This window comes from Mandrillus leucophaeus, unplaced genomic scaffold (assembly GCF_000951045.1).
Source record: "Mandrillus leucophaeus isolate KB7577 unplaced genomic scaffold, Mleu.le_1.0 Scaffold220, whole genome shotgun sequence".
Lineage (NCBI taxonomy): Eukaryota > Metazoa > Chordata > Mammalia > Primates > Cercopithecidae > Mandrillus > Mandrillus leucophaeus.
In genome coordinates this window covers 3,069,701-3,096,273 of record NW_012102255.1, presented here as the reverse complement: position 1 = coordinate 3,096,273, position 26,573 = coordinate 3,069,701, and the positions used below count along the sequence as shown (strand labels likewise).

Below are 26,573 nucleotides of genomic sequence, written 5' to 3'. Positions count from 1 at the left end.
TCACTAAAGTGCTTTGGTTTTTCCAGAGGAAAAACAAAAAACCAGAAGAAAAACAGGTACTCTATATATCCAAGCTAAGGAACTCTGGCTGCTTTCCCAAACCCCCTTCGGTAGCACCAGGGGCTGGGTGGGAGTCTTAGGGAAATGTAGGGAACTAAAAATGTCAGAACTTTCCTCAGAAATTTAATGTCGAACGAGTGGGAAGAGGCTGGATCCTCTTCCATGCAAGCCGGTGGACGTGGATTTCCAAGCCCATTCTCATCAAATTCAAAATGAAGGGATCTTTCCCATTTGGCTACTTACTACACAAACAGCTTAGATTTTGAACTAAGCCCTGTGCGTTGAGGATTGGATCCTAATCCCTATCCTCTTGATTTATCTGTCCTCCCCCCATCCCCCAGCGCATGTCTCCACTAACAGACTTTGCTTGAGTGAGAAAAACATGGAAAAAAAATAGCCACAGACAGATCCAGCAAACCTCCACCTCGATGCACGGCACGTGGATAACATTTCCAACCGCGACGCATACGTAAATGAGAGAACACACGCAACGCTGTAAAACAACATCCTGAGTTCACACATAAATTTTAACTTCTTCATAAATCAACTATGACAGTGTGGGCTGTTAGCAGGATAGGGAATGAAAGAAGGAAGCTTCTTTAGTGTTGAAGGTAATTTCTATGTATGCATGGAATAGATGTGTGAGTGTGGTGCTTCCGTACTCGCCTCCACACGTGTGGACCTTGGGAGCAGCTGTGTTTAGAGAATAAGAATTGTATGCATTGAGGGCTGGATGCTGCCCCAAGCCCCACTGTGTCCAATGTTAGGACGTTGCTGCAGCTTCCGGCCACCCAAAAGCAGAATGTGTTTGTTTAGGGAGGGATAAATTAGTTTCTAGGAATTTTCAGAAAAACATTTTTCTCAGAAGATGAGCTTAAATGACAATAGCTTCTCCTGGATTAGAATTATGCTTGCATTGTGATGGAAATAATGAACAGCCTGTAATTTTAAAATGTGTCATTTTGTCAGGAAGATTGCTAAGCGATGCACTTTATGAGCTGTTACCCACCAATGTTGACAGATACTTTCTGGAGGTGGAAAAAGAGATATTAGAATCCAAAGAAACACTATGTCTACCGCCTGCCCCCCAGCCCCCCCAAAATCTGAGACCCATTTACTTGCATCAGTGGCACTGAACACCCAGCTTGGTTTCATTTGGTGCAGAGAAAAGTGGGCTGTGTGCCTTTCCTCCCCGCCCAGACTCCCGTGTGGTGGCACTGAAGAGTGTCCTCCAGTGGGGGCACAGCTGGGCCACACACCCCGGTGGCAGCATGGAGGCCCCAGGGACGGCAGCAGCAGACGGCTTAGCCTCAGCTAATAGCCAACAGGACTTTCAACCTCTTTCTCACTGGCAAGGTTTCAGGGTTTAAGACGTATTGTCTTTAGAAGCGAGGGACTCTGTGTGTGCTCCAAGAGCGGGTTACTAGTCCAGCAGGAAAGAACAATGAGTAAAGGCAGGACTCCTTCGTTTTTAGTCTGGAAATTGACTCATCTTTAGTCATTTTACAGTCTAAAAGCCTTTTTGGAATAAGAAACCTAAAAAACCTAGAAACACTCAATGTAATCAGCAGTGGCCAATGATATAGGCGGCTGTGTTTGCACTGAACAAATCCGCAGACTTGCCAGCCTTGCCTTCGATCCAAAGAAGGTAGCTGGTTTACAAGGACATGAGATACACGCCCAAGTGGGCACAACTGCATTTTTTGTCAATACAAACAGAACTCTGAGATTTTGTCAGAAATCTGAGCAGCAAGCGTGAGACTTGTAGGTGTGTATAAGACTTTTTGAACCTCCACTCTGGATGGTAGATGCGGCTGGACTGAAGCCACTGCCGCCTTATAAGAATATAGTAGACTTCAAGTTTAAGGCTAATTTATGACAAACCAGGCCAGATTCCTGCCTGCCGAATTCCCCACGCTGCGATGCCTGGCTTTTTATCGCAGCTTCTCATGCGGGAGCCCCTTCTCCGGCTCAGGGATTCCCACCTTCGTCAAGACGGACACGTCTCTGCATTTGCATCTTAATGCTCCCCCATGTGAAGAATGGCAACTGGTGAATAAACAACAGGCAGTGTGCTCTGATTTCCAATCCGGAAGAGACGAAAGAGACAACTTCCTCATGATGTAGAGGGGAATTCAAGGACAATAAGATCAAAGTTTGCAGCTCGCGGGTGGGAACTGAAAGCCCGTGATGAAGCAAACGCTCACGCCCTCGCAGCAGGCAGCACCATCCTGCAGTGCGACACGGAGGGACTCCCAGGGAAACAATAGCACCATTGCCTGTTTTCAGATCTTAGTTTTGCTCTGCTGCTAATGCTTCCGCCTCATATATTTGGAGCAGGGGGTGAGGAGGACAGGTTTTAGACAAGGAATTAAGACCTATGCATCTAAATGTGAATTTCAAATATTTTTTTCTAGTCCTTTCGTTTGTGGGTAATGAAATAGAAATAGGTTCTTTGACATTTTGACATTTTCCCCGTGCCTCCTCGGGTTCTCTATCACGAAAACCGAGAGGCGACCTGGAACTATCTCACGTCTGGTCACTCCGTGCCCGGGACTGCTTCAGAATGGTCAGCCAGAACTCCCTCCTTCATCACCAACATCGTCCGTTTATAGGCAGAGACAGGAACAAGCACATCATAATGTAAAATGCCCGATTTCTTCATCTGGTTTATCAATTTTGGTAAATTAACATGTTTGCAGCTTATTTAGGTCAAAAAAAAAAAAAAAAAGCAAAGAGACGAGAGAGAGAATAGACAACATCAACATCAACATCAACATAAAGCATCCTCCTTCACCGTGGCCTGCGGGATCCTGCGAGGTGTCCTGTGATGGGCATCTTGGGAAGCCAGTCTGACTTGGTAAGAGAACTCTTGGTTTTATTCAAGCTTCTGTTATAGCATAAAGTTGCTACAAATGGATAAATTCAGGCAGGAGGCAAGCCGAGTGCCACACGCCTCGGAAGGAGTCCATTGGTTTCAGTCCAGCAAGGGCACCAGGCTCTGTCACTGGCTAAAGGAAGGAGGCACAGCATGGAAGGAACCTCAGGGGAGGACGTGGCAGCGGCGAAAACCAAGCTCACCGATGACCCATCAGATGAGTTTGTTTCCAACAAAAACAGAATATTCACCTTTGAAAATCTCCAATTAAAGACTTTTCATGAACTACACGTTTAAAACCAGCCGCCAAAAGAGATTGCCTGACGGAAAACTCGAAGGATTGGCTTCCCTTTGGGTCCAGACACTTCCAAGGATATTACTGTTAAGCAAACTCACTTACACAAGTGCTGAGGCCAGAGGTGAGCCCAGAGCACGCGACTGTCCTGCAGAATGGGGTCAAGGCGCAGGAGCTTAGGGAGGTCCTGCTTCCCAGGGCAACAAACTTATCAGACTTGGGAGATGCGTAGAAGGGAGACTGAGCCATGCCAGAGCAGCCTCTCCCTGCAGTTGAGCCTGTTCAGCTGGCAGATGTGGGCATGTCTCCTGTTTGTACAGAAGCAGATTCTTAGGAAAAGTGCAAAGCCAGACTCGTGACCCAGGGAGCTGGCTTCCGCCAACAGGGCCACCTGAACCCTGTTCTGATAACAAAGGAGCAGGTCATGTGAAGCTCACAAGACTTCGGTTCCCATTTACCGAGTTCAGCCAGCTGTGTGGGCTGCAGCGTCCAGAGGTACACTGAGCCAGAAATGTAGCGTTTTTTTCCCCCCTTGGGGAGTGGCTGGGGCTGAGTTGTTGGTTAATAAAGGCAGCCTAGTTGGAAACAGGCTCATGAAGATATGCTGCATTTGAGGGCAAAAGGGAAGCGTACTCTGCAAATGCCTAAGCACTGTCCTTGATGTGAAGGCTGCTGGGACTCCTGGCTTCCGGGCTGTTCTATCAGCACCACAGCTTGGATCAGGCAAATCCCTTGACCACTCTGGACCTGGGGATTCTATCAATCAATCACTAAAATGGGTGTAATTCCTAAGGGAATTGTTACAGGGAGGAACACCTAAATTTGAAGTCCTGAGTTGTTGGGAGCCAAGACCTGGACATCCACCTCTTCAGCTATGTTCTGCCTCTCCAGGGTTGTGGGAGTTATGGAGGGGAAGCTCTGCCTTTGGGTAGAGGGGCAAAGACTGAGAGGACAAGCCCGTCCCTTCTTGGCATAGAGGCTTTGGGACGTAGGAGAGCTGAAATCCTTGGACTCTGGACAACAGACAAGATGTACCGTCTCAAGAACCCTTGTTCTAATCCAATACAGGTGAAGTCTCTGAACAAGCCTGAGGAGGTCTCTCAGCTGGGGAAAATCCTACTTTAGTCAATTCACAACACTAGAAAATACAGCTCTGGTGAACTGGTTCCAGCTTTCCTTCAAGTCTTTGGAATAAAAATGAATACGAATTTTGAGGGCCAGGCAAACTGTGGATTTGTGGGTCAAGGAACCATATGTGTGTGAGGACTTGAGGGGGGCAAACTGTCTACAGAACACACAGCCCACCTCCCAGGAGCAGGGAGGACCCAGGTCGCAAAGGACTCCTCCTCCCCGATGCTGCAGCGTCCGGCTCCTCGCCCGTTCTCTAAAGCACCTGCCCCACAATCAACCTTCTGGGTCTGCCCTGACCACGCTGCTTGTTGGGATGTGGCATCGAGGTCACCTGCTGCTCCAAACCTACTTTGGAAACACACACACTGGCTCGTGCCGAGGAAGCTTCTCTGTTCTGTTTGAGTGGCCTCACCAGAATAACCATAAAAGACAGGTAACATTTATTCATAAGCAATACTGATTAGGAAATAGCTCTACAAACACAACTTACTTAGAAACAGCAAGTCAGAAATAGGATAAAACACCACGAGAAAACGAGCTGTGAATACATTTCCAAAATGTTTTTGTTTTGTTGTTTTCATCTTGACTAGCACCATCTGTACACAAGAAAGTATGAACATAAATGTTTGTTTGGATAATAATAAAGGTTTGCAAGGCACTTAATCAGTCATTCTGGGTCTTTTTGTTGTTGTGTTCGCTTTCCACAGCAATCCTACATCCACCCCGCTCCTCTCTCACGAAAGCAAGAGAAGAGTGAGGTCTCTTTCGCTAGCAGTTCTTATGTACAAACAAGGTAAGGTTCCTCAAAGTGCTTTTTCAGTCTCGCAGGGCTGACACCCCTCGGGCTTCCCATCCTTTTCTCCTTCCATGGGTGTTTGACGTTTGCGCCTTTCCTACAGAAAACAAAAGAAAACTCGCCTTCCGCTCAACGCTCGCTCCAGACTTGCCACCAACCTTCATCCTCATTCATTGTCTTTGATGCCCCGGCACAGAGGGCCTAGGGGCGTGCACCGTCTCTGAAGTCCTGGGGAGGCAGGGAACCGCTAGGACAAGGGGCTGGCTCCTCTACCGGCGCCTGGAGGTGATGTCGAAGCAGGTGATCATCATGAGATGGGCCTTGCAGAAGTTGACACGGCTCTCCAGGCGCTCCGTCACACACTCCAGGGCCTCCAGGTACTCCAGGGAATCCAGCTCCCAAACCTGCTCCAAGTCAACTGCAAGAGAGGAAGAGCTTGATGGAGACACAGAGCAAACAGGGCGCGAAGCATCTCCCGACGGCTCAGCCTGGAGCTGCCACCCCCACATCTACCCCTTGCTCTAAAGGTCTAACTCGCCTGCCTTAGGCCACCGCAGGGTTCCCTTTTGCCCGATCCTCAGCCTCTTTTGGGTGGAACGGAACACTCTTTACCAGTGTTTAGATCCTTAACGTGTGTTTGAGATTCTACTGACTAACAAGGGGACATTCTCGCTTCCCCTACCTCCAGCCATCCCCATCGCAGGATTTGAGAGACTCTACCACGCTATTCACTATCAAGTAAATACTTCAAGCTGAGGTGGGGAGAGTCCCTCCCTTCTGGGGGTCTCAGTTGAGTGACAGTTATACTTCTGCCCCCTTTTATGAAAGGATGTTTCTGCATTATAACCCAGATACCGTTCCTGATGTTCAGGCCTGCACAGAGTAAAAAGTCTGTATCCTTCAAGGCCTGAAGAACAAGTATCTGGAATTAACCCCTTCTGGCATCAAGTCCCCTACTTTGTCTAGAGGTGGCTGGGCAGAGGGATGGGCTGCCTGGCCCAGGCTCCAGGGGTCCAGCAGGCTCCCAGTATGAGGAGGAAAGGCATGGACAGCAGCCAAACCTGGAACCCCAGGCAAGAGACGAGCTCTGGGACCTCCACGTCGGCTGACCCAGTGTCCTTAAAAGGAATGTGAGAGTAGTAATTCCTACCCTGCCTGCCCTGAGTTGCTGTGAAGATAAAATGAGACAATGAACATGAACTTGATTTGAAAACGATGCCACACTGTGGAAACATCGGGGATTAGAGTTGACGTCTGCAGAGTGTCTTCTTTCTGCAGATGAGGTCCCTGAGAGCTGGACAGTGACGTGACTCACTGAGGCTGATGCAGTTAACCAGGACTAGAGCTGGAAGGAGACCGAAGGCCCTTCCAGAATACCAGTGTAATATTTAAAAACCAAAACAAAAAAGCAAAAGGAGCCATCATTCTATGACCACATCAGACCACATTACTGGACAACCTTGAAAGTGGCATCAGAACGAAGAAATAGAACTAAAAATAGATCTTTCCATGCCAGTCCCCTGCCTTTTGCCCACAGGGAACAGTCAGCAGGCAGCCTCATTGATCCTTTTTTCCATTACTGTTTTCAATTCATCTTCAAGAAACAATCTGTGTTTCCCCTTTCATGTAGCTTTCTGTTCATTTTCTTTCTCCGCATCAAAAACACAGTGATTTTGACATATGTACAAAGACTAGAAGGAAGTGGTTGTTTCCTGGAAGCAGCTAAACACGTGCGTATTAATGTTTCAGCTTGTTCCCATCCTGGGAAAAAACACAACTTTGTAAGATGAAGATAATTTTCAAGTCTGCCCTGGGCATAAACAGTTCTTAAAAATAAAATGTTAATGAAAATAGCAAAAATGAAGGAGAACTGACAGAGAACTGACTGAAAGGAGGCCCCTGGGATCTTTAAGTGGCCAGGGATTCCTGAAGCAAGGAAAAGGGTATGCGCAGCGGGGGGGATAAGCACAGGGCCCCGTGCGCATGTCACGGGCAGACAGTAACCAACGCCCTTGCCCCGTCTGCCCTCCCCATTAGTGCCTTCGATGAAATGCCCTCACAGGACGAGTTCATGTCTTTGCTCACATTTCTAACAGAAGATCCAGCTCAGTGCATCATGCAAGCAGGCATGAAGGAAATGCCTCCTGTTTTTTATTTGTATTTTTGAGACAGGGTCTCACTCCGTCACCCAGGCTGGAGTGCGGTGATGCAATCTCAGCCTCCTGAGTAGCTGGGATTACAGGTGCCTGCCACCACACCCAGCTAATTTTTATATTTTTGGTAGAGATGGGGTTTCACACCACGTTGTCAAGGCTGGTCTTGAACTCCTGGGCTCAAGTCATCTGCCCACCTTGGCCTCCCAAAGTGCTGGGATTACAGGCGTGAGCCACCACACCTGGCCAGGAAATGTCTCCTGTTGTTGAACTTTGGGATAATACTAATAATTACTAATAATAATTAGTAATAACTAATAATACTAATCATTACTACCAGATCCTGAGCTCTCATCCTGGGCCAAGCAGTGTAATAAGCACCAAGAGGACCAACAGGTACTGATTCACACCTCACAACTGCCCTGTGGTGTGGTCACCATTATTTTTCCCATTTTACAGCTAAGGAAGTCAAGGCTCAGAGTGAAGTGTCTTACCCGAGGTCCCACAGCTAGTCTGTGAGAGAGCCAGCAGCCAAAGCAGGTCTGTATGCCTGTGGCCACAGCTGCAAAGGCTGCAACTTACTATTACAGGATGCTCCATAGACTGTCCCAAGAATCCAGTGAGTCCTTAGGGAAATGTTAGCACCTTATTCCTAGGGAGAGGCAGCTGCCGGGAGACTGCGGTTACACGTGGCGGCACGGCCGGGAGGCCGACAAGTCCTGCCACTTTCTTCCGTAGCTTGACCCAGGACCGTTTCACCCCAATATCTTTTCAACCAGCTGCTTTGGAACATAAACCTAAGCTTCCAGCCTCTGCCTGCAGGCCCTCCGCACTGGCCAGGGAAGACCGGAAGAGGGTGGGGGCTGAGCAGGGGAGGGGCAGTACAAAGGAGGCCTGCCAGAGGCTGAGGGCAGGATGGGAAGGGGAGGCAGAGGGAACCTGAATGGCAGGAATGTATTTGACCCCACAGACTGCGTCTTCCAGCATTAGCTCCTATATCAGTGTAATAGCTGGGACCAGATTGAAGTTTTATTTTGTGCTAAATGGAATGGTCAGGAACAAATAAATAAGAGACAACTGAATCCATCTTTCAAAGAGAGCAAAATTGTCCTGAATTGTTATTAGATGGTTACGGTCATCCTGGGCTATTAAATGGAAATAATCCTGTGGCTGTCGTTTTTTGTTTTTGTTTTTGTTTTTTTTTCACTCAAAAATGTTTTCCTTGCTTCCTGGGTTCTCTGCGCAGCTTTTCTAGGACGGTACACTCTAGCCTATTAAGGGCTCTATAAATTCTTGTCTATTTCAGGCTAGATATGCAGTGTGATTTGGGACCGAGGAGCAGATCTGTAACAGTCTTCATGTCTGGGTGATCTTCCGCCACAAGCAGGGGGGAAAATCTCATTTTCAGGTGTTTTGGACTGAGACACGTAAGAAATAATCTTGCAAGAGCAATATTCACCACCCCTCGCTGCCCCGGCCCTCCCGCCCGCCCCGGGGGAGTACGCTGCTCGCTGGGTGCAACTTCCTCCACGTGGTGGGCATCCTGACACCGAGGAGGTGGACGCAGCCTCTGTCGCTGGCTCCCTGGGCTACGCGCCAGGCCTGGTGAGCGAGGGAGCCCAGTAGTTGCGAGGGAGGGAAGGAACCCCGGCCTTACATTCACTGAGCCACTTGTTGGGATCCAGCATCAGGTACTGTTTGGTCGCCTCCAGCTCCTTCATCAGCCACTCGTACTTGGCGCGGACCTCGGCGATCCTCTGCTGGCGGTGTTCCAGAATTTTCAGCTTGGCGTTGAAGCACATGACCTCCTAGCACACAGACAGAGAGGAGAAAGGGTCCTTTGCTCACGCCCAGCCCACGCCACAGGGAGCACCTGTGAGTATCCTTGACGGAAAACAGGCTGGGGATGGAGACGTGTGGGAGGGACCCAGGGGATCTCGGCCACATTTCTGCCTCGACGGGCCAGTCAGTTCAGACACCTCACAAGGTGGGACTATGACAGGCCATTCTTGGACTATGACAGGCCATTCTTAAATTGAGAAAGCCGGTGGTGGGTGTTTCAAGATGGACAAAGGCTGGTTAAGACGGGGAGCCTCAAGGAGCCAGAAAAGCCCCCAAGATCATCAGCCCCCACCCCTGGCTTTGGAGCCTTTACAACATTTCAGCAAGAGAAACACGGCGCTCTCTCCACAGCCTCTGTCCAAAGGCCCTTTGCTGGGACAGAAGCCCCCTTCCCACCACCCGGGCCAGAAGCCGGCTGGGAAGCCTGGGTCTGGGCCGTCTTCCCCAGGGCCCTGCCTGGGCCCCCGTAAGGGTGGTGGGGGAGGCTGCCTCACCTTGCTGGCGCCCCCTCGTCGCCGCTGCAGGCGCTCCACGTCATCGATTTCATAGACTTTAATCTCAAAGGGTTCCCCAAGGCCCCTCTGGCTGCTCCGCAGGGGGCCGTCCACCCAGCGGACGCCTGTGCTGTTGGTGGGTTTTCTCACAGGGGAAGAGGTGTCCAGGGATAGTGCTGGGATAAGCCTCCGTCTCTGAGAACCTGAGGAGGGGATTAAGCCCAAAGAGTTAGTCTTTCTGAATTTCAATTTTTTTTTCTTTTTTTTTGGAGATAGGGTCTTGCTCTGTTGCCCAGGCTGGAGTGCAGTGGTGCGATCATAGCTCACTGCAGCCTTGAATTCCTGGACTCAAGCAATTGTCCTGTCTCAGCCTCCTAAGTAGTTGGGACCACAAGTGACACCACCACACCCAGCTTTTTTTTTTTTTTTTTTTTTTTTGGTAGAGATGACATCTTGCCATAATGCCCAGGCTGGTCTCGAACTCCTGGCCTCAAGTGATCCTCCCCACCTTAGTCTCCCAAAGTGCTGGGATTACTGGTGTGAGCCACTACACCCAGCCTGAATTCAATCTTTTAAATATTTTGTGGATGTAACAGATGAGGTCATGACAAGCACCCCAGGATCTGAGGCAGGGCTAAACACTCCCACTTCCCACCACCCACCTCTACCTTTCCTCCCCTAAGCTGACACTTGGGCTTTAGCTCAGCCAACTCCCGGGGGAATCTTTAGAACTGCCTCCTAGTTTCCACCTGTGAAACATGCAGCTTAGACCTGTGAGCCGCACTGGCACATCCTCAGCATGGATGGGTCAAAAGGTCCGAGCGTTTGATGTCATTACAGGAGTTCCAAAAAACACTGTCGATTTGCTTGTAACAGCAGCAGCACTGACATGCACCGGTTACGTGCCAGGCACTATTTCACATGCTTCACACACTGTGACAAGCACTGCTAGTTCTCTCCCGGTATCTATTCTCTTTCTTTCTCAGCAGAAGAGACCCTGGGTATTACTGAAACACAAGGCTCCCGGAATGGAGACTAAACTCTTGCATGGCACAGGGGACTGCAGTGTTGATGAACAAATGTCAGTTGAAGCATGTCTCCTCCAGAAGACAACAAGGAACGCTCACTACACTGTGTTAATTTTCCCTATAAAGTGAACTCGGGGATCTGAGCTCCTTTTGCTTCATATTAAATCTCCCTTTTTTTGACAGGGAGTCTCACTTTGTCGCCCAGGCTGGAGTGCAGTGGCATGATCTCAGCTCACTGCAACCTCCACCTGCTGGGTTCCCCTGCCTCTGCCTCCCGAGTACCTGGGACTACAGGCGCCTGCCACCACGCCCAACTAATTTTTTGTATTTTTAGTAGAGACAGGGTTTCACCGTGTTGGCCAGGATGGTCTCGAACTCCTGGTCTCAAGTGATCCGCTTGCCTCAGCCTCCCAAAGTGTTGGGATTACAGGCGTGAGCCACCGCACCCGGCCAAAACCTCACTTTTTAGAGCTCAGATTTGATCTTATGTATACACATACACAATCGCGTTTAGTTTCCAACAAAGTGCAGGCCCCAACTAACAAAACTAAGCAACATCGACCACTGGAATAAAGCAACTGTCTGTCTCCTTAGTGTCTGAGACACTTACCCTGGGAAGTGACCAGATCAGAGTTTTGGGTTTTTTATTTTAAATCAGTCTGATCAAGCTAGCTGACTGTTGGCAAACTGTTTAGCTTTTCTGTGCCTCAACTCTAGCTTCTGTCCCATGGAAGGAACCTGTGAAACGGCTGGTGGTTAACAAATTAACCCCAAACCCACTGGCAAAAACAGCAAACATTCATCTCACATATTCCTGTGGGTGGGAATCTGGGAGTAGTTTTCGCCAGGTGGTTCTCAGGGCCTCTCAGGAGTCAGCTGGGGCTGACTGAGGCTGCAGCTTCCGTTTCTAAGCTCGCTCATGTCATCACGGCGGGAGGCTTTAGTTCACTGCCACGCAGGCCTCTCCTGCACGGGACTGTTTGTGACATGGCAGCTGGCTTCCCCCAGAGGGAATGACCCAAGAGAGCACGAGGGGCACCCAGCACAGAAGCTGCAGCGTCTGGTATAACCTGTTTATGAAAGTGACATACCGTCACGCTGCCACATCCCACTCGACACAGAGACCAGCTCTGGGAAATACAGGAGGGTGTGAAGGCAGAGACCATGGGGGCCATCTTGGAGCCTGGCTACCACGGATGGGACGTGATCAGATGGGAAAATGTCTGGGACGAGGGCCACCCTCCATCTCCTGCCAATACCCATGCCAGGGCACCATGTGAGATGGGAGTAGAGAAAGTAAAAACACCTGGAGAGTGACATTTCCCTGGGCTACAACAGCTTCATAGAAATATCCTGGCAGGTATCTAATTCCCAATGCCTCCTTTCCATGCCACCCAGCAACCTGGAACTTCCTCACCACACCGATCCCTCCCAAGGTGGGAAGTGAGTGCCCGCTGTCAGGTTAGATGTGGTTTGGGGGCTAGGAATACCTTCTTCCTGCACACAAATGAACAAGTGTCTCGGATTTTTGTAAACTTCTGAATTTAGGTACCAGAACATCAGTCCCGTGAATGGATTGATACTCCGTTCCTGCACCTCCAGCTGAGGCTCCCTCTTCCCGCGCCTGTCTCCCTCCAGAGGTGCATGTGAGCCTCACTTAGGTGATGATGAGGGTAAGCCAAGTACTGGGACAGGGGTAATGTGGTCAGGCTGAGGAAATGGAGGGAAGTGCCCTGAAGGCAGTTCAGGGGCAGAGTGGTGCCCTCACGTTACTGGAAAGGGCACAGGAAGCGATGGTACTGATGCCATCCCTGGGCAAAGACCGACCCGAGGACCTTGGTCTGGGGCCCCATATAAATAAGGGTTCTTAGATTTTCTGCATGCTCCAGCATCTCCACCTTTCAAGCAGATGCCCAGCTTTCTGCCAAGCCCAGTCTCTGACAGGGATCCCCTCCTTCCAGGCTGTGAGTGGGGTCAGGTCACCATCAGCTCTAAGAAAGGTGTAGGGGGAGCCCCACCCTGGCGAGAGTCGTGCGGTGCCCCACTGGATGCCGCCTGTCTGATCGGGGAGCACACAGCCAGGGCCAGCCTCCTGCTGATGCCAGTGGGCTGGGCTCCCTCCTGCTTCTCGACCCCTCCCTGCTCATCAGCCTGGCATCCGGTCCAGGCATGTACAAGTGCAGCATGTTCAAAGCACTTAGGCTGATACCTGCCAACATAGATTTACCACATGAAATGGTCCAGATTTGACCTGAGAACGTCAACACTGATACTTCAAGGAAACTTCCAACCAGGACCTCTCCCACTAGCAGAGGCTGAGCCCACCCCTCACCCCTCCCGTTCCAGGCCTGGCCGACAGCTGCGTGCAGAAAGAGGGGTGGCGGACCCATCCCAGTCCATCTTCCTGGATCACCTGCAGCGCTGACAGCCCACGTGAGAAGCTGACATTGGGTCTTCTACTCTCAACATCCCGGAGTCCAGACAGAAGCCCCCACACGAGTCTGCAGATGCTGCTGCTGAGGTTAAGTGTCGGGAAGCATGGGCGTTCTCAGTGCTGAGGCCTCTCAGCTCTCCCTGGGGAATATGCTTCTACCCCAAGAGCCCTCCAGCATAGCTTTCTGCTCCATCACCCACTGTCTGCATTTAAAGTGTGGGCCCTAGGAAGACTGTGAGTCAAAAAAGCACGAAGCACTAATATTGAAAGGAACTGTAGATATCAGAGCAGAGAGAAAGAGAACATGAATCAATACATGTGATTTTATTGACCAGCAAGGAGCCAGCTCCGTGATGAAGAATGATGCTGGCTGTATGGCCTGCTGTCGTGTTTTAGCTGAAAAGGCAAGTGGCTCGCATGCCAGGGATGAGAAAGAGGCAGGTTCCCCAGCGCCACAAACTCTCCTCGATGCCGGTCGCGGGCTTCCTCCCATGTCCTCTGAGATTCTGAACCCTGCACCCAGGACCGCAGTGCCACCCCACAGCATCACTGCCACCTACTCTCCTTGGGGTTCTCATCTGAAGAGCTTTCTTGGTGTCTGAGAGAATCAATGACTTTCCTCCTTTTTCCCCAACTGTGTAATCAAAAAGGCTCTCATTCTGAACCTACTCTCAACTGGCTCTAGGCTGGTTCTCTTGGAAACATTCTGGAAATCTGAACTCTGACAGCAAGCGGCTTGCCTTCCTGATTTTCATTACACCGGTGACCACTGTGCTGCTAGAATTTTTTAAAACCAGGATGTGCCTGAGAACCAAATGAACACGAGAGGTTGGCAGAGCAAACCACGGTGCCCTCGGGCCTTGGTGAGGAGCAATTAGTCACAAGTTTTTGTGCAGCACTCTGGGAACTGAAGCTGGTAGCTCAACTCACTACAGGTGCAAGTCACAACTCACAAGACAGGCCCATCAGCCAGTAATGTTGACTCAGCACCAACAGAAAGGCAGTGTCTGATGCTTAGAATGACAAAGTAGCAGATTAGACTCAGCACTTAAAGCACCACCAGCAGAACAAGATACGAGAAATACACAGGAAAAAAAATATGAGCAAACTTCTAGGACTATACCGCCAACCAAGCAGCCAGCCCATCAATGAATCAATCAATAATATCCAACGGTAACCGACACCAGCCCAGTGCTCAGCACCAAGCAGGCTGAGTCAAGTGTAGAACAGGCCTTGCTCACGTCCAGGCAGGTCAAGGTCTGGGGCATTCCAGAGCACCATGCCTCCCTGTGGAGCTTCTCTTCAGGCAGACCCTCCCTCCCTCCCTCCCTGCAGGGCTTTTCTGGTGCCGAGCCTCCCTGCGGTGGGAATGAATTCAATTCAGGCCAAGGCGCTCATCTACCGGTCAGACTTCCCCATCCAGTCCAAGAAAAGGAAAGCAAGGGAAAGAGTCCGAGGAAGTAACACACCAGGATGAGGGTGCAATGTCAGGGACTGGAGGAAGACAAGAGAATTGACATAACATATAATGGATGATGGGGACGGGGGAGTGCGAGGATTGGGGGCTCAGGGTAGGGGGCTGGGCTGGTGCAATTATGGCATCAACTGTGTATCACGGATTGACACCCTCAGCTGCTGCCATGCACACTGGCCAGGACACACATTCCCTCCCCACCTGGGCTCATTCTTGGCTCTGGGCTATACACAGTTTCATGGTGCTGACCATAGAGGGGCTGGCAAGGAACTGTGGATGGAGCAATGAAAATCTGTCAATCAAAGCAACATCATTTCTCTCACCTTATCACTTCGTTGGTCAAGAGCCTGCAATGACTCCCCACTGCCACCTACAAAATATGTTGTATCTTCTTATAGAACTATGTAGAATACAATGTGTACTGTTCTTGTAGTTCCCAGATGTTCCAGGTGTGACTCGATCTGGGCTTATGTTTCCCAGTGTCTTGCTCTACTTGTTGGGACTATCCCTTGCTTGAGTTATTCGCACTGTGTTGCCCACAGGCCAGGCTCTTGCTGCTGGGAGCTTGTGGTCCCATTCCTGCCTCAGCCTCAGTGCCCTGCACCTCTCTGCCTGTCCCGCTGTAAGCACCTTCCCGGACCAAGCTCAATCCCAACGCTTGTCTGCAGCCTCTGCCTTTTGCAGAATCCTGCTTTGTCTAAATGCTCTCTCCACTTGGCTCTTCACTTCCCCTCTCAGCATCCGGCAGTGCACTCAGTTCACTGTTCTCTATCCCATGCTTTTCACCCTTTCTCTCCAATTAGATGACAAACTTCTTACGGTGGCCTTGTCCCCTGTGCCAGCTGCCTCCACCTGCACCCGCACACCAGAAACTTCCACATCACCAAGCTCTAAGAGCACAGAAGACACCTGGTCAACGTTTAACAACTGAAAATCAATCCCACCGACTACAGATTGCTCTAAGGAAAAGACATCACATGACCATCAATATTATTTCACTTATCTGCATAGTCTCCTATGATGTGGGCAGCTCAGAGACCATGGTATTATCTACCAATCCTCTCGTTTGACTTGCATATGAGGAAACTGAAGCTCAAAGAGGACAGTGATTCCCCAAAGGTCACACAGCTCAAGATCCTAAGTCTCCTGCTTTCTAACTGAATTCACTGCACCCTGCCGTGGCCGATGGAACAAGCCCAATCCCGTGCACACGCAGCAACAGGGACCTCCAAGAATGAGAAGACAAGAACGAACCATTGTGATGTCTGGTCGTTCCTGCTGTTACACATCCTACGAAGGAATCCGAGAGGTCCAGGTTATTCTCCCCATCATTCCAGTTCGTTTTTACTAAGGAAATAAGCCGTCTCAGACAAAAGATGTCCCTCTCTGGTTCCAGCGCCTCTCATAATTGTGAACTCCAGCCATCTAGTTAGGAATCTCCTTGGAGGAGTTTTATAGCTTCTCTTAAAGAAGTTGCTCTTGATTTATGCTGATCACGTCTGACAGCCACCGTTTCTCTTAATAATAATCATAAATAAGCAAGACAAGGTCACCTAACCTGAAACGAGCACGTCTCCATGCCACATCCATCATGGAGCCTGGATCTACAGCAGCTCATGACAAAGGTCTTCTCTTGGCACTGCACGTGAAATCCCATTTCTAGCACCTGCCCTGGCATTTTAATTTTACACCGTTTTCCTCCAATAGCCTTACCTAACCAGAGACTCCTAGAGGACAGCATTTACGAAAGCACTTAGCCCAGAGCAAGAGCATACGCAGAGCCTGCTGCCTGCTCGTCAAGCAGTTTTTTTTCTTCCTCTTCACTCCAGTGTAACCGCCAAACCAAAAAATAAAAGTCTTGAAAAAAAAAAAAAAAAACCTGTGAAAGCCACGGAAATAATGAAATGGACTGGTAGAAACAAGACAGTAAATTTGAGTGCATGAAAGCACTGTGGGACACTGAAACATACGTGGCCATGTGGCCACACATCGTCTGGACTTTGAAGACCAAGCCTGCGTGGATTAGAATAACAAGTGTTCATTAACCAGGTACTGGGAAGGCCGGCAGCTGCTTTCCTGCTTGTTATTTTTACTACTATCAATACGTTTCAAGCCCTTGGCCCTGGCCATAAGACACAGCAGCCGCTACGTTACATGGAATGGCTCTGCCTTTTCGACTTGTCTTAAATGGGGTCCTGCTCCAAGTGCTGTCTCTGCGATGGAGGGGTGAAGTGAAGCCGAGTCAAAGAGCATCGAAGACTGAAGCATACCCCACCTGGCAAATAACAGACGTCAAGGTACTGACAGCCATGATGATTCCCTACCATGCTTACAGCCTAACATCCCCATGGCCAAGCTCTGTCATCTGTGATGAGGTGAGCAGATGGGGCTGTCCATATCATAAAACTACATCTGCATACCTACATGGTCCCTTCAGGTGGATTTCTTTGATTCTAGGAAGATGAATGTTTTATAATGTTCACTGACCACAGCCCTTACATTTGGGTTGGAACATTCCAGAGTTTGTGCTCGCCTGTGATGGGAGAACAGGAAGAAGCCACCCCATGACTGACAGAACAAGCCTGTGGGGCAGTTGCTGGAGCAGTAGGAAAGGGGAGACCCTACATCTGTCACTCACCCCATCTTTTACTTCCAAAGATGCTGCGGGCACTGATCCCTGCAGGGACCTGGCTTCTGAGAGCGTGTGAAGAGCCTAGTGTTGCACAGAAGGGCAGTGAGAGGGCAGAGGACAGGCCAGGAGGGCAGGAATCCGGGCCGCCCTGGCTTCAGCCAAGGCATAGAATTGCATGTGGGGCTCTGCGTAAGTTTCATTTCGTTTTTTTCAGCCCTTAGACTAAAGAATGAGCAGGGGCAATTTCTTTGGAAGCCACTTAAGAGCAGAGATGATTCCAGGCAAAATTCTCAAGTAGCTTCAGTTGTTCTTGGTACCTTTTGCCTCTGTCTTTTTCTCTCCTTACCATCCTTTCATTTCACCTACCCCAAGACCTCCAGGGCCACCAGCTGTGACCTGGGTCCTCTTCTCCTTGCCCATCATAACTGACTGTCACGTGCCACCCAAAACTCTAATTAACAAGTCAGTGGGCTTTATATATTAGCTCTTCTGGAGTATGTGCCTTTTGATAGGAGATTCTTAAAAATGGCAAAGACTGCCTGGGTGTAGTGGCTCATGCCTGTAATCCCAGGACTTTGGGAGACTGAGACGGGTGAATCACTTGAGGTCAAGAGTTTGAGACTAGCCTGGCCAACATGGTGAAACCTCGTCTCTACTAAAGATAGAAAAAGTAGCCAGACATGGTGGTGCATGCCTGTCATCCCAGCTACTCAGGAGGCTGAAGCAGGAGAATCGCTTGAACATGGGAAGCAGAGGTTGCAGTGAGGCGAGATCACACCATCGCACTCCAGCCTGGGCGATAGAGTGAGTCTCTCTCTCTCTCTCAAAAAAAAAAAAAAAGAGAAATGGCAAAGACTGTCTCCAAAATCATGCATTTCAGGTACCATGGTATGTGCGGTGTGGGGGAGGGGGAGGGGCACGGCAGCCCCTGTGGCAGGTGTGCAAATGTGACTGTCCACAAGTATGTTTGGGGTGGAGGTGGAGGAAGGGCCTCGACCATTGCACTTTCAAAGGGACAAACTGTGCATTATCCACATCCCTGAGAGAGGCTGCCAGAGTCTTGGAGGCCACCAACCTCACACAAGGGGCATCTGAAGCCACTAGGTCATGAGGGTGGGTACCCTCACCTGATCCCTCGACAGGCGCTGAACAGTCCACAGGATCCTTGGTTGTGGAGCAGAGGGGCACGGGGTGAGGGAACGGAAGGCAGAAGAGCCAGGCTTCCCCCATAGCGAGCAGGTGTGGGTCACGCTGCCGTGTGCATCAGGGCCCCCGCCTTTCCACCCTGCTGAGCACCAAGGGATTCGCGGTCCTAAGGCTGATGACGGCACTCAGTCGGGCAGTTTCTCACAGAGGAACCCTCCGCGGTGATGTCCTGGTGGAGCCCTGCAGGGTGCCGGGCCGTGGGAAAGGAGAGGCCAGGCCTGGACGCCCTCTCCCCACGGGCACGGGGCAGCCTGGCAGTGGGGTTCGGGCAGCTCGCCCACCCGCCTCCTTCCTCACCCGCGTCCCTGTGCCCAGCCGCCTACCTGGATTGGAACGTTTCTTCGGAGCCTTGAGGCTCCGGCACCTGCCGCCCACGGAGCTGCTGTTCTCGCTCGTGGAGTCCTGCGCCGAGGACGCGCTGCCGGTGGCCTCGCTGTCCCGCATCATGCTCTCGTAGCCGCTGCTGCCGCCGCTGTGGTAGAACAGGGCCGTCTTCCCCATGGCCGGCGGGAGCTCCCCGCTCAGCACGCTGCTGTTGTCGCTGCCGTGGCCGCTGCTGCAGCGGTGGGGCCTCCGCGGGGGCGTGATCTTGCTGTAGGGCGACGGGAGCAGGTGCACGGCCGCGGGCTTGTCCTCAGCCAGGGCCGCCCCGCGCTCCTCGGCCTCGGGCCCGGCCCCGGCCCGCAGCTGCAAGCCCCGGGCGCCCGCGCTACCCTGTAGCAGCTCCGAGATGCGCCCGTTGACGGCCCGCAGAGGAAGCTTGGAGGCCAGGCCTGAGCTCCGGTTCCTGCTGAGGGACTGCGTGGACCAGGACATGTGCTTCCCGCCGGGGGGCAAGCTGGAGCTCTGGCCCACCGCCTGCGGCAGGGACTTGGTGGAGAAGCTGAGGGTTTTGGTGGTGGAGGTGGACAGGCTGCGCGCCTTGGGGCTGGTCAGGAGGAGCTTGCTCACGGCGGAGATCCTGGACTGGCTGGCCTTGGGGGAGGCCCCAGAGCTGGGGGGCGAGGTCCCGGCGCTGCGGCCCAGGCTCCTCCCCGCGCGGGGCATGGTGCTGTCCTTGCCTGCGTGCAGCCGGGAGCTCACGGAGGACAGGCTCTCGGCCCGCTCCAGGGAGAGGCATTCGTAGTGGCTGACCGTCGCCCTGCCCAGCGAGTTGGTTCTGCTGGCCAGCTGCTCCAGCTTGGCACTGAAGAGCTTGCTGCTGCTGCTGGCGTCCTTCGTCTTGCCGCCAGGCTCATCTGGGAGGCCCGCCAGGAAGGCGGCTGGTTGGTTCAGGGGGCTGCTGGTGCCACTGCTGCTGGCACTGTGCTGAGGGCTGGCCCGGTTCTTCTGGTCCAGGCTGGACTTTCGGACAGGGGGCAACGGGGGAGTCCCTTTGGGCCGAGCCAGGACACAGTGCTTGGGGGAAGCCACCTTCCTCTCCAGGGTAGCCTTGGAGGGCTGGGCGCCCGAGGCTGCACCCACCCCGTTGGTCTCGGCAGCGCAGTAGTAGAAGAGGCTGTCGGGCTCCTCCTGCCGGCTGGCCTTCTGAAACGCCCTGGGAAGGCTGCTGGACTTGACGCTTTTGTTGGGATGCATGGGGCTCTGGGTGGCCAAACCAGGCAGGGCCATCTCACACCCGTCCACGACCCTCCTGAAGTTGTCAGTGACGGCGGAGGCCGACACCTCCCCGCTGCTGCTGCTGAGCCTGTCGCCCGGGCTGGGCTTTCTGTCCTGCTCAGCTCTGGTCTCCGCGTTCGAGGAGCCCGTGGCAGTCTCACACCTAATCCCTTCTTCGCTGGGATGAGCATTCTCTTTTTTCACTTCCTCTTCTCGTTTCAGCCAGGGGTCCTCAAATGTCATCTCTTTCTTGCTACTGTTTTCCTTACTCTCCTGGGACTGGGCTAATGTGGGGCCTGCTTTGGGGGTGGCAGTGGGGGCCTCGGGCTCTTGGACGTTCCGGGGACTCACGGCAATGCAGGGGTAAACCGTGATGTTGGTCTTCATGGGGATGTACCCCTCGCAGCTGCTCAGATTCGCCGTGTTGGAGATGGTGACCATGGCCTTGCCCAGGGTGGATATTTTGCAGCCTTTGATGAGGGTTGCTTTGTTGAAAGAGTCATCTCCCGTCTCAGACGGGATGAGCAAGTTGTCGGGGCTGGCCTTGGGCCTCTCTCTGCAGACCACAGCGGTGTTCTGGATGCCGCTGACGAACTCTGAGGACGCGGGTTCTGCCATTGCCTCCCCGTGCCCAAAACACGTCTGGGCTATGAAACTGTGGCACGACTGCTCCCCCTCACTGCCTGCACTCATCTCGCTCAGCCAGGAGCTGATGGAAGAGCGTCTGCTCCCTGCCTCCTGGGCCTTTTCCTCCAGGCTCATCTTCGGGAGGGGCAAGAACTGTGTGATGCTGACCTCGGAGACAGGGGCCATGCCGGAGTAGCACTCCAGGTCCTCGCTGATGCTGCTGATGATGCTGACGGGCCGCGAGCCCGAGGCCAGGGCCTGCACAGAGCAGTCGCTGTTGAAGCTGATGATGCTGGCAGGGCGGCCGCTGTCCAGGACCCCGCTGATGGTCAGCTCCTCCACCAGCGTGAACACCAGCTCGTCCTCACCGTTCAGCTCCAGCGGCTGCTGCACCGTCACCATCGTGGTGCTCAGGATCTCCTTCTTGGACTCTGGAGGAGTAGCTGCCTGCTGCTCATCATCGACAGGAGTTTCCGGGAACCCTTCGCTCCCAGCAGACATGGATTTTTTCAAAACCTGGGGGCTCATTCCAACCGGGGGCGTACGCACCTCGGGCTGCAGCAAGGACTCACTAGACGCCACGCCAGAATCCTTGCCCGAGGAAGGCAGCGGGGCGGGAGATGGTAGGACCCCCTTCTGGGTGTAGACTTTGCATCTCTGGGAAGGAGAGCCGGGTGGCTTGTACTCCGAGGTCTTGGACAGGCTGGCGATGCCCAGCCTGGGGGAGCCCATGGGCCTGGGCTTGCCTTCCACGAAGCCGCAGGAGTTCAGGCTCTCCCGGCTGCTCTGGAGGCTGCGGCTCTGCACGAGCGGAGAGGCACTCTGCTGGCTGCTGCTGCCTGGGATGCTCCTGGGCGAGGCCGGGCTGGGGCTATGGGCGGGTGCTGTGGTGGGCACAGGTGAGTGACTCCTCTGCATCTTGGAGGCCGGGATTTCTGGGCCTTCTCTGTCAGTCCGCTGACCTTCGGACCCATTATCTTCCTTATCAGACTCAGAGAGTGGGCTTGCCCCAGCTGCGTGGCTTAACGGGGGGCCTCTGCTTGCCTGCTCTGGCCCACACTGAGCAGGCAGTTCTTCAAAAGAAAACCTGCTGGGCTCCTCGCTGCCGTCGATGCAGTCCAGCCTCTCCTGCAGCTCAGCGAACGTGTTGCACTTCAGGCAGTCCCTTTCTGACTTGCTGGCTGCAGGCTCTCCTCCCTCTGCAGGCCGGCTGTCGCCCCGGGTCTTCTGCAGGGCTGGCACAATAGGGACAAAGTCTGGGGGGCCCTCGTTGTCGGTGAGCTCCTTGTCAGAGAGGGCCGTGCCGTTGGGCCCGATGTAGATGACGGTGTCGCAGGACTGCTCGCTGCTGGAGGAGTAGTCGGGGTCGCTGGACAGGTGAGCGATGGGGAAGTCGGGGTCCACCGTGGCCCTGGTGTGGAAGGGTCTCAGCTGGGTGGGCCTGCGCATGCGGCCTTCTTCACAGGAGCTCTCCCCGCCGGAGGAGCTGGATGTGTACTGTGAGAGAGAGAGCAGTTAACGTGGCGACCCTGTCATGGCAGTTTCCCCGGGAGCCCAGCTGTGTGCGGCAGGTGGTGGAGGCCCCTGACTGGACGCGGGCTACTGACGGCCACCCTGGTTGACCTCCCACATGTGGGCCACTCAGGGGGTGCCATGCCAGCGTGCCCAGTCTCACATCACCGCTGCATTTGGGAAGGGGAAGCCCTGTGTGGCACACTGGGGAAGCAGAAGCTGCTCAGGAAAGGAGGTGACCATCCAGGCCCCGCCTCACCAGCTAAGGGCTGCTGGGTCACCAGTGTTTGGCACCCTGTGCCATGGAACACTGGTTAGGAAGCACTATTTAAAGATAAAAAAGGTACAAAACGGAGAAGGAGAAAAACAGGCCCCCACATCAGCAGCTGCCCCTGCCACTGAGTGGCCGCAATCACGACAGTTTCCTCAAATACTGGTCACCCTGCCACTGTCCTGGCTTGGCCTCCGCCTGAGAAAATGAGCCCAGTGATTTCTAGCAGACTCGGTATCATCCAGGAACCACTGACTGCCAGGACACAAGCAGCAGCCAGGGAATGACTCCTGGACACGCAGCAGGGGAGAGGCCCTGAGAGCAGGGAGCTGAGAGTACTCTGGCGCCAACCCTGTGAGGGACACAGTCTCCATCTACACAGGACCAAGGCAGTGCATGAGAAACACGGTATTTTCCATCCCTCCAGTGTTTTTCCTCTCGAGGTAGCAATCCATTTATAATCTAAAAGCGGACCAAGTGCTTCCGGTCAGGGGTCCAGGCTGGTGACCGGGGCCAGCACCAGGTGTGGGGAGGGGACATGACTTTGTATCAGCCCCAAGGTTTCCCTGCCCCAAAGTGGACCCTGAGCCACGTGCTGTCAGCTCCAAGTCGCATCTCCTGATGCTGAGGGATTGGCAACATTGATTTGGCTTTTTCTGACTCCGTTCCAGGGCACAGCTCCAAAGACTCCCTCATCCACCACACCCCGCTGTGACTCCTTACCTTCGTCTTCTTTTTCTTCATCCTCAACACTCTGGATGCAATCTGGATGGTGGACAGGGTCTCTGCGTAGCTCCCGGCCGCGGCCGAGATGTGTGCGATCATGGTGGTACGGCAGTTCATGTTCCCCAGAGACTCCCGCAGCAACATGGCGAGCTTGCTCTCTCTGCCAAACAAAGTGAATTAGGCTGCATTAGCGGCCATGCTTCCCTGTGGTCCTCAGGGCAGGGCTTCAGGCCTGCACATGGCCATTTTGTTGTGGGTGGTGGTCCCCCCCTTTTTAATGGCATACTAATTAGCATCGTTTTCCAGCATGGGGCTATTTGTAGTTGGCAAGCACTGAACAAGTGCTTCTAACTCCAGGATGGGATTCATGCAAAGCACCTCCCTTGGCGCTTCTGTCCTGGCTGTGATGGGTGTTCCTGTGCGTGTGTGTCTATGACATTACACATAATGAGGCCTGGGAATAGAAACGAGAGGACGGGATCTGGAGAAACAGCTCTGTGACTGGTGACTCGGCATGCTAACTGCACGTGTGGCTTTTCTCCAGGGTTCCCACACACTTCCCACACAAAAAGGAGTCTCCCTACCAGGGGCCTGGATTGAAGATCTATGGATTTTTAACACCTGCACAGTTCCTTTAGCCAGGAAGCTGCGGCCACTTTATTGGCATTGTCCCTTAACTCGCATATTTGCACCTAGGAGCAGTGAAGGAAAAGGCATTCCTATTCCTGAAGACCAGGGGAGAAACAGAGAGAGAGGCCCAGCCAGTCACTCAATCCACAACAGAAAGCAGCACTTTCCTATGGAAAGGCTTCCTCTGGGGACTCTGCAGGTGCTGTGTGGGGCCACTGCCCTGAGTGGTGATAATGAGGCCCTGGGGTTTGCAGGGAGCGTTGCTAAGTCTTTGAACTGACCTGGAGAAATGGTTGTTTTTCTATTCCTATACTCATCCCAACATTTTTCCTGCCTTGCCTTTAAAGGCCTCTGCTTATTTCATCATCAGCACTCGTTCTCTCAACTGCTGCCAAATGTCATTGCATCTCTGGCACGTTCCCTGATCCTGAAGGATGAGGAAGCCTATTTCCCATGCCGCGTGCTCATATCTCTATGCTGTGTCTGCGATGCCAGATGAGAGGAATTTGTCCCATGTCCAAGTCTCATCATCCAGCCCCTGCAAAGCTCCCTGGAGAGGGACGATCCAGCTCAGCAGACACTGAGGGAGACTCAGGCCACTGTCAGCAGAGAGCAGACCATCTTACGTGACCCGCTTCTGGCCTCAGGGAGGGAAGACTGTGGGGTAAGAGCAATAGCTTTTCCTTCCCATCGGGGACCAATTAAGGTGTGAGTTTGGAGACGCTGGGCTCACTAAGGCTCAGTTCCAGAGCAATGTAAGAATATACCAGGGCTTCCCTTCCAGCAAAATGACCAGTGATGAAAGTGGTGAGGTACGGGGTATAGAGGAGGAGCAAGAGCTGTGAACGTTTAAATCCCTTCAAAATGTTGTCTATCTAGCAGAAATTCATGGACAGCACACTCAACGAGGAAGCCAGACCCCATTCCTGGCATACATTTTTTGCAGAGACACTGCACCTGGATGCGTCTTGGGCTCTGTCTTCCATATGGGCAGTGGAGGGTGAGTTGTGCTCGGTTGGGTTGTCAGGTCTTACATGAGTAGTGGAGGGTGAGTTCTGCTCGGTTGGGTTGTGATCATACACAGTCAGGTCTTACATGAGTAGTGGAGGGTGAGTTCTGCTCGGTTGGGTTGTGATCATACACAGTCAGGTCTTACATGAGTAGTGGAGGGTGAGTTGTGCTCGGTTGGGTTGTGTTCATACACGGTCAGGTCTTACATGAGTAGTGGAGGGTGAGTTGTGCTCGGTTGGGTTGTGATCATACACAGTCAGGTCTTACATGAGTAGTGGAGGGTGAGTTGTGCTCGGTTGGGTTGTGATCGTACAGTCAGGTCTTACATGAGTAGTGGAGGGTGAGTTGTGCTCGGTTGGGTTGTGATCATACACAGTCAGGTCTTACATGAGTAGTGGAGGGTGAGTTGTGCTCGGTTGGGTTGTGATCATACACAGTCAGGTCTTACATGAGTAGTGGAGGGTGAGTTGTGCTCCGTTGGGTTGTGATCATACACAGTCAGGTCTTACATGAGTAGTGGAGGGTGAGTTGTGCTCGGTTGGGTTGTGTTCATACACAGTCAGGTCTTACATGAGTAGTGGAGGGTGAGTTCTGCTCGGTTGGGTTGTGATCGTACAGAGTCATGTCTTGTTATTCATGGTAGCGGTGTTCCATAAAATATTTGTGAACACTGAATTTGTAAATACTGGGCCATTGTTCTTAGGGGAAATATAGTTTGGTGTAAAAGTAATTTTGGTTTTTGTCATTTCAATTACTTTTTTTTTTTCTTTTTCTCCTAAGACGGACTCTTGCTCCGTCACCCAGGCTGGAGTGCAATGGCACGATCTCGGCTCACTGCAACCTCCGCCTCCCAGGTTCAGGTGATTCTCCTGCCTCAGCCTCTGGAGTAGCTGGGACTACAGGTGTGTGCCACCATGCCCAGCTAATTTTTTGTATTTTTAGTAGAGATGGAGTTTCACCCATGTTGGCCAGGCTGGTGTCGAACTCCTGACCACAGGTGATCTGCCCGCCTCGGCCTCCCAAAGTGCTGGGATTACAGGTATGAGCCACTGCGTCGGGCCCATTTCAATTACTTTTGCACCAACCTAATATATGGTTTAGGTTTCTGTGAACCTCTGATGATAAAAGTTTCTTCAATGGGTCAGTACATAACCTTGTTAATAAGATGCTTTGTTTAATATGTTTCTTCAAAATAATGAATTATATTCAGTATTTCTCTAAAATAAAACACTAGCCAAGAAGGGTTTAATACTTTCCTGCCCTTTGGTAACATGATTAAATTTCTCTGGAGTCTAGCCTCACACCAATGCTATCTATTGCATTACACTTTCTCAACATCTGATGAATCCACACATTCAGTCACTTTTTATCTCTTCCATCACTTCCTCATGTACTATAGGTGTTACCTTAGCACTTTCCAGAGTGGTCCCACATACAGATGGGCTGAAGGCACATCCCCCTGTATCTCCACGTGACCCTGTGTAAGTCCCCAAGAAAACATACCAAAGACTGGCCGGGCGTGGTGGCTCACGCCTGTAATCTCAGCACTTTGGGAGGCCGAGGTGGGTGGATCATGAGGTCAGGAGATTGAGACCATCCTGGCTAACATAATGAAACCTCATCTCTACTAAAAATACAAAAAAATTAGCCGGGCGTGGTGGCGGGCGCCTACAGTTCCAGCTACTTGGGAGGCTGAGGCAGGAGAATGGAGTGAACCCGGGAAGTGGAGCTTGCAGTGAGCCAAGATTGTGCCACTGCACTCCAGCCTGGGTGA

General features: G+C 52.3%; 1 protein-coding gene across 1 annotated transcript in view; it reads right to left on the bottom strand.

Annotated features, from left to right (window-relative positions):
• Positions 1-3,859: 3,859 nt before the first annotated feature.
• KIF26B (kinesin family member 26B) overlaps positions 3,860-26,573 on the bottom strand; it is a 379,580-nt gene continuing 356,866 nt past the window's right edge. Inside the window, exons 9-13 of the mRNA XM_011981178.1 lie at positions 23,156-23,318; positions 18,747-22,146; positions 9,650-9,852; positions 8,971-9,121; positions 3,860-5,578 (exon numbers count right to left, since the gene is read on the bottom strand). Coding sequence (XP_011836568.1) covers positions 5,430-5,578; positions 8,971-9,121; positions 9,650-9,852; positions 18,747-22,146; positions 23,156-23,318 — 4,066 coding nt within the window. The 3' untranslated portion in view covers positions 3,860-5,429. The remainder of the gene's footprint in view (positions 5,579-8,970; positions 9,122-9,649; positions 9,853-18,746; positions 22,147-23,155; positions 23,319-26,573) is intronic.